At 45.5% G+C, this 13787-nt stretch overlaps 2 protein-coding genes across 2 annotated transcripts in view; both read left to right on the forward strand.

Annotated features, from left to right (window-relative positions):
• Positions 1–11903, forward strand: part of LOC147109509 (galectin-related protein A) — a 33608-nt gene extending 21705 nt beyond the window's left edge. Inside the window, exons 3-4 of the mRNA XM_086003515.1 lie at positions 4247–4421; positions 11437–11903. Of these exons, the coding sequence (XP_085859641.1) occupies positions 4247–4421; positions 11437–11580 (319 nt within the window). The 3' untranslated portion in view covers positions 11581–11903. The remainder of the gene's footprint in view (positions 1–4246; positions 4422–11436) is intronic.
• On the forward strand, positions 554–4238 carry LOC147109510 (major centromere autoantigen B-like). Its single transcript, XM_086003516.1, is given in 2 exon segments — positions 554–1619; positions 1622–4238. Coding segments are annotated over 2 exon segments (576 nt in total). The 5' UTR covers positions 554–1442; the 3' UTR covers positions 2021–4238.
• Positions 11904–13787: the final 1884 nt, after the last annotated feature.

Below are 13787 nucleotides of genomic sequence, written 5' to 3' on the forward strand. Positions count from 1 at the left end.
ACTATATGATCGCTATGATGTAGGTGCTTCCTCACATACCCTACTATATACCCCTACAAATTATACCTATAAAAAGGTTCAGTATTTTGAAAAAAAAACCAAATACAAATTTACTAATACAGTTCTCGTTACATTTCGCTAGTCATTCACCAACTTTTATCTCCAAAGTCCTTCCGCTCCTTTACTGGAGGTCCTATTCTTCTCGTCACCCTTCACTATAATGCCAACTTGTATTCATTAATGTTCTTATGATCTGCCTACAAGCATGATCTTTCTCTCCCCTGCCCTTTGGGCTGCTCAGCCCATATGAACTTTGACCCTTTTGTGCATGTGCACCCCCGCTGCCATTGACCCACACCAGCAGTGTGAGGGGACTCTGACCACCCTCACTCTCCATGAGCCATGTCACAGGAAGTCAACTACGGTGAAATTAAAACAAAAGCTAGAAATACTCAGCAGGTCAGATAGCATCTGTGGGGAGAGAAACAGAGTTACCATTTCATGTTGATGACCTTACGTCAGAACTGGAAAAACAGAACTTTTTCCAGTTCTAACGAAAGGTCATTGACGTGAAACGTTAACTGTTTCTCTCTCCATGGGTGCTGCCTGACCTGCAGAGCGTTTCTAGCTTTTTCTGTTTTTGTTTCAGATTTCCAGCATCCGCGGTATTTTGCTTTTGTATGGTGAAATTAATTTGGGTAGCACAAAACTGAGGAGTAACCCATGATTCAGCAAAAAGTGCATGTTATCAACTGCAAAATCTCTTAATTTGACATTAACTGGTGACCTCTGAGAAGCCAAGTGAGTAGTTGATGTGGGAAATGGAAAGAGGGAGTGCTGTTTTGAGGTTGAGAATAAAGCATTTTCATCAAGGATGACTGGATGTTGACTTAGGCTGTCCAAAATAGACAAGAATTGTATTCCATAATACAGTCTACATCTCTTAATTCAAAGCTGCTTTATTCAAATAGTGAAGTTTGAATCAAAATTTTGCAGAAAATGCCTCTCATTGAAATTTTGTTGCTATAATCTTACCTTTTTAATTCAAGTTATTTATTAATTTGAATTCAAATTCCCAGCTCAACTGGGTCCTCAGTGAAATAAGCTTTCAACCCATGGTCAACATCAGGTGCTCAGCTGTGGTAGCCCTCCCCCACTTGAATGCATTGCGTCATCGAATGGATTGCGAGCAGTTTGAGAACATGGCTAGCCAAAAGTACAAGAACCTTACTGACGTAATAAAACTCACTACGCACTTGGTTTGAGTATAAAGCAAGGCTTTAATCAACTTGTTTCAGAACATGGAGGTCTAGTTGTATTCACTAGTTCCTTGTCTTACAAAATGTCCCTGGAAAGCTGGGCCCACGCCCGAGTATTTATACTCCTTGTACGGTGCCACCAGCTGGCCGTCCAGCGTTATTTTATGAGTAGTTTCTTGATAAATGATGAGATTTATAACACTTACCATTGAGGAAAAATACAAGATCATTAAATATGTGGAAGAGAACCCTGGAGAAATTCAGAAAATTGTGGCACAGAAATTTACCACCCTTCTCCATCTACCTGAAAAACAAGGAATTACTGCTAGTTACTAGCGGAATTTTTGCAGCTAAAGGAAGTAGGGGTACACACTTCGGCTTGTCTCTATATCAAATCAGCTTTACTGAGTTGGTTCTCGCCGGCCAGAGCAGCTAACTTTCCTGGGATACCCAGCCTAGTCGTCCTGGAAAAGGCAAATGAGTTTGTCAAAGAAATCGAATCTGACCCAGTTTCTGCATCACAAATCAGCAACTTCAAAACTGCTCTGCATTCAACTCCAGGGGAGAGACAAGCAGCGGTCCCACCTACAGCAACAGAGGTAGAGGAGCCAGCCTCCACAACAACCATGGCATCCAATTACGTGCGAATGTTGCGGAAGTGGTTGACAACCAAGCCAGGTGTCCTAATGCGACCTTTTTCTGCTATAAATAGAAAGCACAATTGTCCACAAAATTGTTCAGTCGGCAGGAAGCATACCTAATCCTTGAGTATTTCACAAATATCTGAACGTGCGCAGCTTGTATGATGCTCATGTTTCCGTCGTTTGCATTTCAATAGTTGCGTTGATGTTTTATAGCATTGTTCATGTTTCTGTAGTGTTTTGGCATGCTGTTTCATTAAAATTGCTTAATTTGTGCATAATTCATATTTTTTGCAGTAAAAAATGGTTTAGAATTAAGAGGAGTAGGCTGTGGTGACATCTCACCTTGGTGAGCATATATTTATGCAAAAATGGTGATTGTACCCTGAAGATTAATATTTAATAATGGTCCAACGTCTGATGAATACCTAATTGGCCAATCTCAAAAAGAGAATTTCTTGGTGTAAAAATGAATTCTATACACTTAAGAGTTTCTAGTAATTACAAGTGCTGGTAAATTGTAGTTTGCGTTTTATATTAATAAGTCTTTATTGGTTACTAAATGTTCATTATAGTAATTTAATAGCAGTGTCAGCACCCTTTAACATCCACCTGCTCATATACTGAGAACATGTAAGATACAGTGGAATACTTCAATTAAATAACCTTTGACGCATTCAAGTTGCACTCTCATGATCGCACTAACAGTATGAATGTTTGTCAGTTGATAGCTGAAACCCAGTTACACTGCACTGGAATTGGTTTTATCCTGATCACAACCCTCACCCACTGTAAACTTTCAGCAATTTCCTATTTTGATATATATTAATGGCATGGACATGGGTATGCAGGGCATAATTTCAAAGTTTGCAGATGATGCAGAACTCGGGAATGTAGTAAACAATGAGGAGGATAGTAACGGACTTCAATAGGACCTAGACAAACTGGTGAAATGGATAGACACATGGCAGATGAAATTTAACGCTGAGAAGTGTGAAGTGATACATTTTGGTACGAATACTGAAGAGAGGCAATAAAAACTAAATGGTACAATTTTAAAGGGGGTGCAGGAACAGAGAGACCTGGGGTGTATGTACACAAATCTTTGAAGGTGGCAGGACAAGTTGAGAAAGCTGTTAATAACGCTAAGGATCCCATATGCTTTTTTAATAGAGGAATAGAGTACAAAAGCAAGGAAGTTATGCTAAACCTTTATAAAACACTGGTTAGGCCTCAGCTGGAGTGTTGTGTTCAATTCTGGGCATCACACTTTAGGAAAGATGTCAAGGCCGCAGGGAGGGTGCAAAAGAGATTTACTAGAATGGTACCAGTGATGAGGGACTTCAGTTACATGGAGAAACTGGGGTTGTTCTCTTTAAGAGGAGATTTGAACAGTTTTGATAGAGTAAATAAGGAGAAACTCTCAGGGCCGATAACCAGAGGACACAGCTTTAAGGTGATTGGCAAAAGAACCAGAGGCGACATAAGGGGAAAAAAATTAGGCAGCAAATTGTTGTGATCTGGAATGCACTGCCTGAAAGGGTGGTGGAAGCAAATTCAATAGTAACTTTTAAAAGGGAATTGGATAAATACTTGAAGGGGGAAAAAAATACAACCCTATGGAGAAAGAGCAGGGAAGTGGGACTAATTGGATAGCTGTACCAAAGAGCCGGCACAGACACGATGGGCTGAATGGCCCTCTGTGCTGTATGATTCTATGATTACTTTCAAATTGAAATTTTCATTCATTTTGGTTCTAAAGTCACATTATTCGAATACTTCAACATCCGGCTTGACGTTTTCAAAGAATCACAGAATACATCATAGAAATGGGCCATTTTTGATTTTACTCTTTAGCACAGTGACTGCAGTAGAGCCCCAGCTGCCTTGATCCCGCAGTATTAAATGTTGTGTGGTACTAAAGCATACAGACTAGGAAGATCCCAAGTTCCAGCCTTGATCTGTGCAAGGTTGACTGACCACAGTGGGTTGCTATAATTAGCCTCATTGGCCCTGGCTAGGGAAAGAAACATTTGGCCAGGATTTTCACCATCAGCAATAGCAGCTGAAAATGTATCTGCCAGGTGAAGCTAGGATTGGGTTTGGTTGCGGTATACCGTAGTTGAATAGCCTGCTGAGATTACTGTCAAGAATCCCATGAATAATGGTTGCTTAGGTGAGGTACCTGAGAATTGATGCCATTTGTTGGCCAATAATCCAGCACGAGTAGCTGCTTTGAACAGGAGTACAAGGAGAAAGTGAGTAGAAAACAAGACCGACTTTTCAAATATGACCTTTTTTTGTGATCACTTGTGGCTAATGCTTCCACTTGCAATTATCCAACAGCTTTGTTCTAAGTCTCATCAGCAACCCTTCAGAACCAGAGACAGACATAGGCCTTGAAGTGACTGTTAGCTTCCGGGATCGCACAGTTGTACGAAATGCCAAAGTTTCAGGAAAATGGGGAAAAGAAGAGAAAAACATACCTTATTTCCCTTTCACACCTATGCAGCACTTCAAGGTGAGTGTCAACTTTCCTCAAGTAAAACTACATTTAAAATTGTGCCATTTTAGGTACAGGAAACTTTGTGTTATCCGGAGGCTAAGTGTCCGGCAAGGTCGAGCCACCGGCAAAAATCAGGAGCCGTTTTGTTAGTTTTTTTTTCTTCTCGTGGCTTTTTTTTCCCCAACAGTCAGGCTCTAGAAAGTCTCTCTGAAGCTGTTGCTAAGCTACAGAGACGCTTCCAAGGTATGGGCCGACTGTTTAGAAGCTGTTGCTAAGCAACAGTGTTTGTTGTCCGATATGGAGATGAAAAGCTCCGTATGCTTCAACATTAACGCTGGTGTGTCCGGCAGTTTTGAGGGAACGGCAACAGCTCGGTCCCGTCGGTGCCGGATAGCACAAAGTTTCCTGTAGTATCCTAGTGAAATATGTGAAAGACAAGACTGTGTAGATATGCTATTTGTTTTAAAGTGAATGAGCAGAAAATCGCAAGCTAGCAAGCGCATTAGTGGAATTTCACTCTAATTATATCTAGGCAAATGCATAAATATAATTTAGCAGAAGAACTGCAACAATTCCTTTCTACCAATTCTATGCATAATAAGGAAAACAATTTCTTGGTGGTGCAGTTATGTTCAAAATCTTTGATCCCTGTGTTTTGGAATCCTCCCCGACAAGTTCATGCAGTGAGCAGCTGAGACATGTCGGCTTAATCCCTCATCTGTGCTGAGTTAACTGACCTCAGCCAGAGTAGCAGTGAGAGCACAACAACTAGCATCAGTGCCCTTGGGTTAATGAAGAGGATAAAAACAAAATCACCACACCTGATTGGTAATTCTCTATCTCTACTGGCTGTTGGTTGGTGTTGTAAGTTAGATACTAGCCTTTAAACTCTTGGCACCTGGGCTCAAATCCAGTCCAGACTGATGGGGATGAAAGTCTTCTCTGTTTGAGGAAAGAGCAGGAAAGTGGAACTAATTGGTTAGCTTTTTCAACGAGCCGGGCTGAATGGCCTCCATCTGTACTATATGATTCTATAAAGTGCACGTGAGCATGAAGGATAGGTGAGGCTGACACTGATTAGATCACAGTTGAAGTACTGTGTGCACTTAAATATATATAAAGTATTGTAACTATAAATATTTGAGGTATTTGAATATATGACTATAAATGTCTGGGATGATATGGGAGAAATGTTGCATATGGCCAGAGATCAAGGGCTGGATTTTGTGAGTGTGGGCGGGCTGGGGTGTCTCAGGTGGAAATCGTGCCAGGACCCCGACTCCTAAGTGAAGTGCTGAAAAAGTGGGATTTTCCCCTAATTGGGCACTTGATTTCCTGCGTGTGGGAACACCTGGCCCAATGAGTCTTTTCATACAGAAAGTCGCCTCTGATGATGTCATCAATGCTGCTGGATTTAAGACCTGCAAGCAGCCTTGCTTTCTCTGGAGACTGCAAAGGCTCTGCAAATTGTATGAAGGTGTTGATTTCCCGACAATGTCCACGATCAAGCAAAAGTGTGCACCTCGGTTTGATGAGCCCTCCCTCCAAGCTCTGGTACACGGAGCCAGATGTAATAAGGAGGTGCTGTTCCCTTCCTCGGGGAGAAACAAGCCACCCCAGCAGACAAAAGCTGTGTGGCTGCAAGTGGCCCAGGAGGTCAACTCCATTTTGCTGAGCTGCAGGAAGAGGTTTCATGATCTTCTCTGCACAGGAAAAGTGAGTATGACTTTCCCATTGCCTCTCCTCACCAGCACGCTGCTTTGCCAACCTCTTCCTCCACATGCCACTTGACACTTACATGCCTGCACTTTTACCCATTCCCTCTCTCTCGAAGGTCACATTCACTTAACTATTTGACCATGCAGCCCTCACATTCCCTATCACTGTGATGCCATGACAACAACAACTTTCAACACACAGGGATGGTCCTTTGTATCCTTCTAAGCATCTATGCTATGGATTATCTACACTCCTTCATTCTCACTCAAACTCCACTTGTGTCCCTCATTGGAGGAAAAGAGAGCCCACAATAAGAGGGAAAGAGCCATGACAGGAGGAGGGCCACCCTCAGTAACCCAGCTCACCCCCTGGGAGGAGGCAGCCCTGGAAATCGCTGGGATCAAGGACAGTACCCAAGTGGGGGATGGACAGACGGGCGCATCGCAGCAAGCTGGTGACAGAATAGTTTGGCATCTCTCTCATTGACATTGCATGAGTCACTGATAATGAATCTGATGCTCTAACAGATTGATTTATGATCATCTGCACTATTCATGTAACCTTGACCTCACATCTCTAACTCTTTCCTTTACTCCCCCACAGGACCATCGAAGCCCCCGTCCCCACTGTCCAGGAGGAAGAGCCTGAGCTTCCAGACTCCTCAGAGGAAGCTGCAACCTCTGAGAGCACAGCGTCAGCAGAATTCACCGCACCCAGCACCAGCACAGACACTCGCACCTCGGTGGGACCTTCGCGAGATAGAGTAGTGTTGGCACCTGATGTATCACAGCTCACAAGTGAGCATCAGCAGATGGTGGAGACAGGGACAGCAGTGGAGAGTCCTTGTCGGAGGGCGCAGGACTCTGCCAGCTCGGCTCAGCTGCATGTCGACCCTGTGCCTCCGGGTCCATCCAGAACGAGAGCGGTGCTGGAACTCCAGGAACAGGTGCAGAAGTCTCTGGCAGGTTTTGTCTCCAGGGTCGCTGCGAGTGTGGAGCGAATGGAGGAGTCCATCGCGAACATGAGCAGAGCCTTTGTGGAGGCATTGGCGCATGAACGCATCACCACGGAAAGGATGGCAACCTCTGTGGAAAGGATGGCTACAGTAGAGGAGAGGATGGCTACGACCATGGAGGAGCTAAGTCGCCAGAGTGTAGAAAACATGGTAATTGTTCAGAATAGACTGGCATCTCTTGAGGAGCGATGGTCAGCTACTGAGCATAGAAACCAGACCTTCATGGAAGTCCTCTGGAGTAGGACTTCCAGTGCAGAAACGGGTCCTCATGGCCCCCCCTGAAGTGCAGCAAGATGCTGTCAAGCCACTTGCTAGCTCTGAAGTGGGGCTGACCCATGAGAAGGATGTTGGTGGCAGACAACAAGAAAGTGGGGGCTCCTCTCCAAGCGCTCAAACGACCATGCCACTGCAAAGCACTCGGTCAGAGCCCCACCAGAGTCCTCACCCAACTGAGATGGACGTCTCATCCCCTGCACAGTCGCAGGAGCACCAGACTGTTGCCGAGCCCTCACAGGTTCGCAACTCCAGAGGACGGCCGCCAAAGGTGTCAAGACAGGAGCAGCAAGAAAGTGAGCAAGGGGCCTCCACATCTGCTGAAGCCACAAGGGAAGCACCACGTAGGAGCACGCGTAAGAGGAAGATAATACACAAATAGTCACAAGGGTAGTCACTTGGGTGTTATGTGTTTATTTTTGAAATGCCACCAGTTGCTTGTTGTGATAAAAAAAATTCTGATGGCAATCTGTTGAAGTTGTGGCCTGTGTCATTTCGCAAATGGGACTTCCACATTGAGGGCTTAGAGCAACTTGCAATTGTCAGTATGGTGGTCAGAGTGATATGAATCTGCAGGTTCTTGTCCATTGTCGATGCTCTGGTAAGAAGGTGCGAGGCAAAAGTGTTTGATTGTACAGGCTAAGCAAATGTGACCACCATGAGTGCGTCCCTTGCATCCCAGACAGCAATATGGTCGCGCTCTGGCGACTTCTGGCCCGTGCATCTTCAGGTGGGTGACTAGCAGCTTGGCGTTCCTGGTGATGCTCCTGCTGTTGGTGCTGCTGCCGCAGCTGGTCTTCATCCGAATCTGATGTCCAGGAGGAAAGGAATTAAATGGTTGCCATGCTTCTGGTATATGCCTCCGTTGAGGAAGCGCTTAGTCAAGGTGGGGAGAGGGGTTTCCCAGGAAGTCACACTGGAGATGGGTGTCAGGCAGAGATGGGTGTCAGGCTCCAAACTTCCACAACACTGAGTATGCCTGCTAAAAGTTCCCCCAGACATGAAACAACAAAGTTCTGCCACCTGCAAATGATCATTGGTGAAAACTCCTTTGTAATGGTGGAGCTGCAACTGTTCGTAAGCAATCCACTTGAGGCCGCCAGCATTACCTGGCGTGTTCCAGAGGAAGCATGAGGGATGGGGGGAATGACTAAAAATCGGAAAGGCCTCTCTCAATGGGATTATAGAGGCTATTAAGTGGTTAAGGGCCTTGGAGGCGGGATGGAAAGGGGGTCAGAAAACACGCATGTAGGAAAATTGCTCAGAGGCGGGATTGGGCCGGCCCTCCAGTTTTGGTGATTTTAACAACTCACGCCTCCAATCCCGCCACCTCGAGCCTGGCAAAATCGAGCCCCAAATGTAGCTGCTTGGTCTCCGTCACATTGGTACATGCTAACTACATGCTATTAGGCATGTGGTCGGTATGAAATAATCCCATCAGCAAGAGTAAACCAAAAACAAAAGTTTCACATTGAATATAATTCCACAGATGGTTCAGATCTTCAGACCCTTGTCCCCAAAAATCTATACCTATACATAACTAACTTCAATGTATTGAATTCAGTTCATTTTCTAGTAATACCTTTGCAAGGAAAAACAACCTCAGAGCCAGTCATTAACTTCAGAATGAATGCCCTTCCACCTCTATCTCACCATGAAATCATGCTCAGTCAGACAGTGGTTAAGGGGGAAAGCATATGTTTGAATGATTGTTCTGTGCACAATTGTAAATAGTTGGCGGCAACAACTTGTATTTATATAGCGCCTTTAACATATAGTAAAACTTCCCAAGGTGCTTCACAGGAGTATTAAAACACACACAAATTGACATTTGATTCGGGCAGGTGACCAAAAGCTTGGTCAAAGAGGTAAGTTTTAAGGAGTGTCTTAAAGGAGGTAGAGAGGTTTAGGGAGGGAATTCCAGAGCTTAGGGCCAAGGCAACAGAAGTCATGGCCACCAATGGTTGAGCGATTATAATCAGGGATGCTCAAGAGGGCAGAATTAGAGGAGCGCAGATATAGTGGGGGTGGGGGGGGCTGTTGTGGGGCTAAAGAAGATTAGAGATAGGGAGGGGCGAGGCCATGGAGGGATTTAAAAATAAGGATGAGAATTTTGAAATCGAGGCGTTGCCAATGTAGGTCAGCGAGCATGGGTGAATGGGACTTGGCTGCCTGTGTCCTAACTCGCACCGAGATTTGGATCACCTCAAGTTTACATAGGGTAGAATGTGGGAGGCCAGCCAAGAGTGCGTTGGAATAGTCAAGTCTAAAGGTGACAAAGGCATGGATGAGGGTTTCAGCAGCGGATGAGCTGAGACAAGGGCGGAGACGGGAGATGTTAGAGGTGGAAATAGGCAGCCTTAGTTATGCTGCGGATATGTGATTGGAAGCTCATTTCAGGGTCAAATATGACGCCAAGATTGCGATCAGTGTGGTTCAGCCTCTGATAGATGTTAGGGAGAGGGATGGAGTCAGTGGCTACGGAACGGAGTTTGTGGCGGGGACTGAAAACAATGGCTTCAGCCTTCCCAATATTTAATTGGAGAACATTTTTGCTCATCCAGAACTAGATGTCGAACAAGCAGTCTGACAATTTAGAGACCATGAAAGTGGTCGAGAGAAGTGGTAGTGAGGTAGAGCTGGGTGTCGTCAGCATACATGTGGAAACTGACGCTGTGTTTTCGGATGATGTCACCAAGGGGCAACATGTAGATGAGAAATAGGAGGGGGCCAAGGATAGTTCCTTGGGGGACACCAGAGGTAACGATGCGGGAGCGGGAAGAGAAGCCGTTGCACGTGATTATCTGGCTATGATTAGATAGATAAGAATGGAACCAGGCGAGTGCAGTCCCACCCAGCTGGACGACGGTGGAGAGGCGTTGGAGGAGGATGGAGTGGTCAACCGTGTCAAAGGCTGCAGACAAGACAAGGAGGATGTCATTTGTGACTTTGATGAGAGCCGTTTCCGTACTGTGGCAAGGGCGGAAACCTGATTGGAGGGATTCAAACATAGAATTGGAAACATGGCAGCTTTGGGTTCCAATGCTTTGATAAATGAGAATGAATGTTTTACTTTCAAACTTGGTGCCAGATATCAATGAACCGAAATATCACACAAATTATTGATAGCAGGCCATTTTGCTGCTTTGATTTTGTTAATTGAATCAAGACATCTGCTCATTAGCATTCAGTTCCTGAACTGAAGTTTGCTGTGCTGCATTCACTGGTGATGCATTTTGGAAGGATGGAGAGGCAACATAAACAGCATGGTACAATTTTTAAGGGGGTACAGGAACAGAGTGACCTGGGGGTTCACATACACAAATCCTTGAAGTTGGCAGGACAATTTCATAAAGCTGTTTTTAAAAAATAAAAAAAAATACAGGCTCCATGGTTTTATAAATGGAGGCATAGAGTACAAAAGCAAGGAAGTTAAACTAAACCTTTATTAATCATTGGTTAGGCCTCAGATGGAGTATTGTGTCCAATTCTGGGCACCACACTTTAGGAAGGATCTCAAAGCCTTAGAGAGGGTGCAGAAGAAATTCAGTAGGAGGGTAACGGGGATGAGGAACTTCAATTATGTGGAGAGCCTAGAGAAGCTGAGAGGGTTAAGGGGAGATTTAATAGGGGTGTTCAAAGGGTTTTGATAGAGTAAATAAGGAGAAACTGTTTCCACTGACAGATGGGTTGGTAACCAGACAACATAGATTTTAAATAATCAGCACAAGAACCAGAGGGGAGATGAGGAGATTTTTTTTGCCTAGTGAGTGGTTATGATCTGGAAAGCACTGCCTGAAAGGGTGGTGGAAGCAGATTCAATAGCAACTTTAAAAAATGAATTGGATAATACTTGAAATGGAAACATTTGCAGGGCTATGGGGAAAGAGCAGGTGAGTGGGACTAATTGGAGAGCTCTTTCAAAGAGCTGGCACAGGCATGATGGTCTGAATGGCCTCCCTCTGTGCTGTATGATTCCATGATTGTACAATTTGTGACATATTTTAAAATATTTGATTTCAGATGGAAATCCTATGTGAACACCAGCAGTTCCGGGTTCAGGTCGATGGACAGCAGCTATTTGATTTTACATATCGCGTCCAGCAACTACAAAAACTAACTGCTTTAAAAATTATAGGTGACGTTCAACTGACAAAAGTAGCTTGATCTTAGTAAAAAGTTTTTTTTAAATGACAGAAATTAAGAAACAGGTGGAGGTGGTTTCCCCAGTTTTTATAACTTGGTAAGATTTTTTTTTAAGTCTGCAGACTCTGATCCTGCACCAACTGTTCTTCTGAGAAGCAGCATAATTTTTTGCAAATGTTGAAAAAGTGTACTTGAACAAATCCTGTTAATTTTTTTTTTTTAAAGACAGTTCTGTGAACTCAAGTTTTTCAAAAATCAGCTTTGACTTTCAAAGTATTACCAACAAATTGGACCGAGTTAAAAGCTTTTTTCCTTTCTGTAATTAAATATTTTTGATGTTCTGAGGTCCGGCTGCATTTGCTTTTAATTGTTCACGTCACACTGCAGTCAGCTTTCCCATCGCATTAATAATGGTTTTCTTAGTCCAGTTATTTGGAGTACGTCAGAACAATTCCATGAACAATAGGGGAAAAATTTGGTTGCTTTGTGCCTCCTGTTAGCACCCCGAGGGGGGGGCGCTAACTGGGCGTAAAGCCTCTAGTGCCCGGGCGCTGCACCGCTAACACCTCCCGCGAATTTCAGCGGGAGGTTATTGGCGGTGGTAGCCAGTAGCACCCCACGGTGCTGCGCCTCCGGCAATGACATCATCACCATGCACAGCGCTCTGGCTGCAAACTTGGCTTGCGCCCCCTGACCTACCACCGGACGCTATGTCTGACAGGGTCAGGGTGGCTTTTTTGCAGCCGGGGCGGTGCAAATTAAAGGGCAGATGACGGGCGGCCATTTTTTTTGGGCCGCCTGTCAGCACCTGCCCCCTCTCGCTTCCCCCTGCGGGGTGCCAGCCGCGTTCGGTCAGCCCGGCACGCCTCTTGAGTGCCGGGCTCTTTTATCGGCACCCCGCTCCCTGGTGGTCCAGCAGGGCCCCAGTGCGTGCTGTGCTAGGCCCCTCCCCTTTAATCAGGGGAGGGAGGTCTGCAGTACCGTAGCGCTGCCTGTCGACGCGCATGGCACTGCTGCACGTAGCACCGTGATTTTCAATGGGAACGCCCCAAGCGGGAGGGGGAGCGCTTCCAGTAGCGCCCCGCCTCCTGCTTGGGACGCTACCATTCAATTTCTGGCGCAGGGGCACTAACTTTTTTTTGGGGCGTTAAAAGTAGCGAAGTTAACACCCCAAAAGGGGCGCGACCCAATTTTTACCCCATACAGTCCCCACTTACACTGTCCCTGTTTATCCCAGACAGCCACCTATATCGGGCAAATGGCACTAACTATTTGTCATAGGCGCCACTTAGATCATACTAAGCGGGTCGGCTATCTCGGCAGATCGAGCAGCTGTTAGCACCTCGCGATTACCTGTCATTGAATCCTAACCTCCCCCACTCCGTGGCCTCTAGACTTCCTGCCACTGATGTGAGCCCTTCTTGCCAGCATGCTGAGCTGGACACATTCCGGCTTAGTTATAAACTTTTGGAAAGAGGTTTTTTCTCATTGGGGTTAAATATGATCCAACTTAAAACTAATAATGAATGGAGGCGACACATTCCGGCTCCGTTTAACGTGAGAGTGCACACCCAGCCAGTATAACTCGCCTTCCTACAGACACCTGGGGCTCGAATTTCATCGGGCTGTTGAGGCGGGATTGGAGACGTGTGGGGGGTTAAAATCGCGAAATCGGTGGGCACGAACCCATCCCGCCTCCATGCCCGTTTCACAGGAGCCGGGTACCCGACCTATTTTTATCCCTGAAGTGTGGGATTCCCGACGGCTCCAAACCACGTCAAGTTAGCGAGGCGGACCGTCGGGCTGAAGGGCTTGGAGGATTCGAGATGTCCGGTGTTCAGGTGAGTAATGGGTGCATGAGTGCAGAGGTAAGTGTGTTTGGTGTGTGTAAAGTGTTTAAGTAAGTTTTATTTACCTTTACTTAATAATGCAGCCTTCCTTCAGGTCTCGGGAGTCCCTCATCTCACCGGCACAAAAAGCAGAATGGCCGCGAGCTGTCAAAAGTTGCAGCATTCAGCTTTCTGTTCTGGAGAGATCTCTAAATCATCCTGAGAGGAAGGAATTAACTTGGAGTACAGATTGTCAGTGTTTGACAGCTTCAAAGAGCTGTCAAACGCTGATATTTCATCTGTCAAAAGCTCTTGTTGCTGGGTGGCCCTTAATTGGCCTGCTGAGCCCGCTGGGGTTGGCCACAGCTCGATGGAGACGGGCCTACAACCCCAAAAGTG

Source organism: Somniosus microcephalus, chromosome 12 (assembly GCF_052327205.1).
Source record: "Somniosus microcephalus isolate GS21.2 chromosome 12, FLI_Smic_1.0, whole genome shotgun sequence".
NCBI classification, from domain to species: Eukaryota; Metazoa; Chordata; class Chondrichthyes; order Squaliformes; family Somniosidae; genus Somniosus; species Somniosus microcephalus.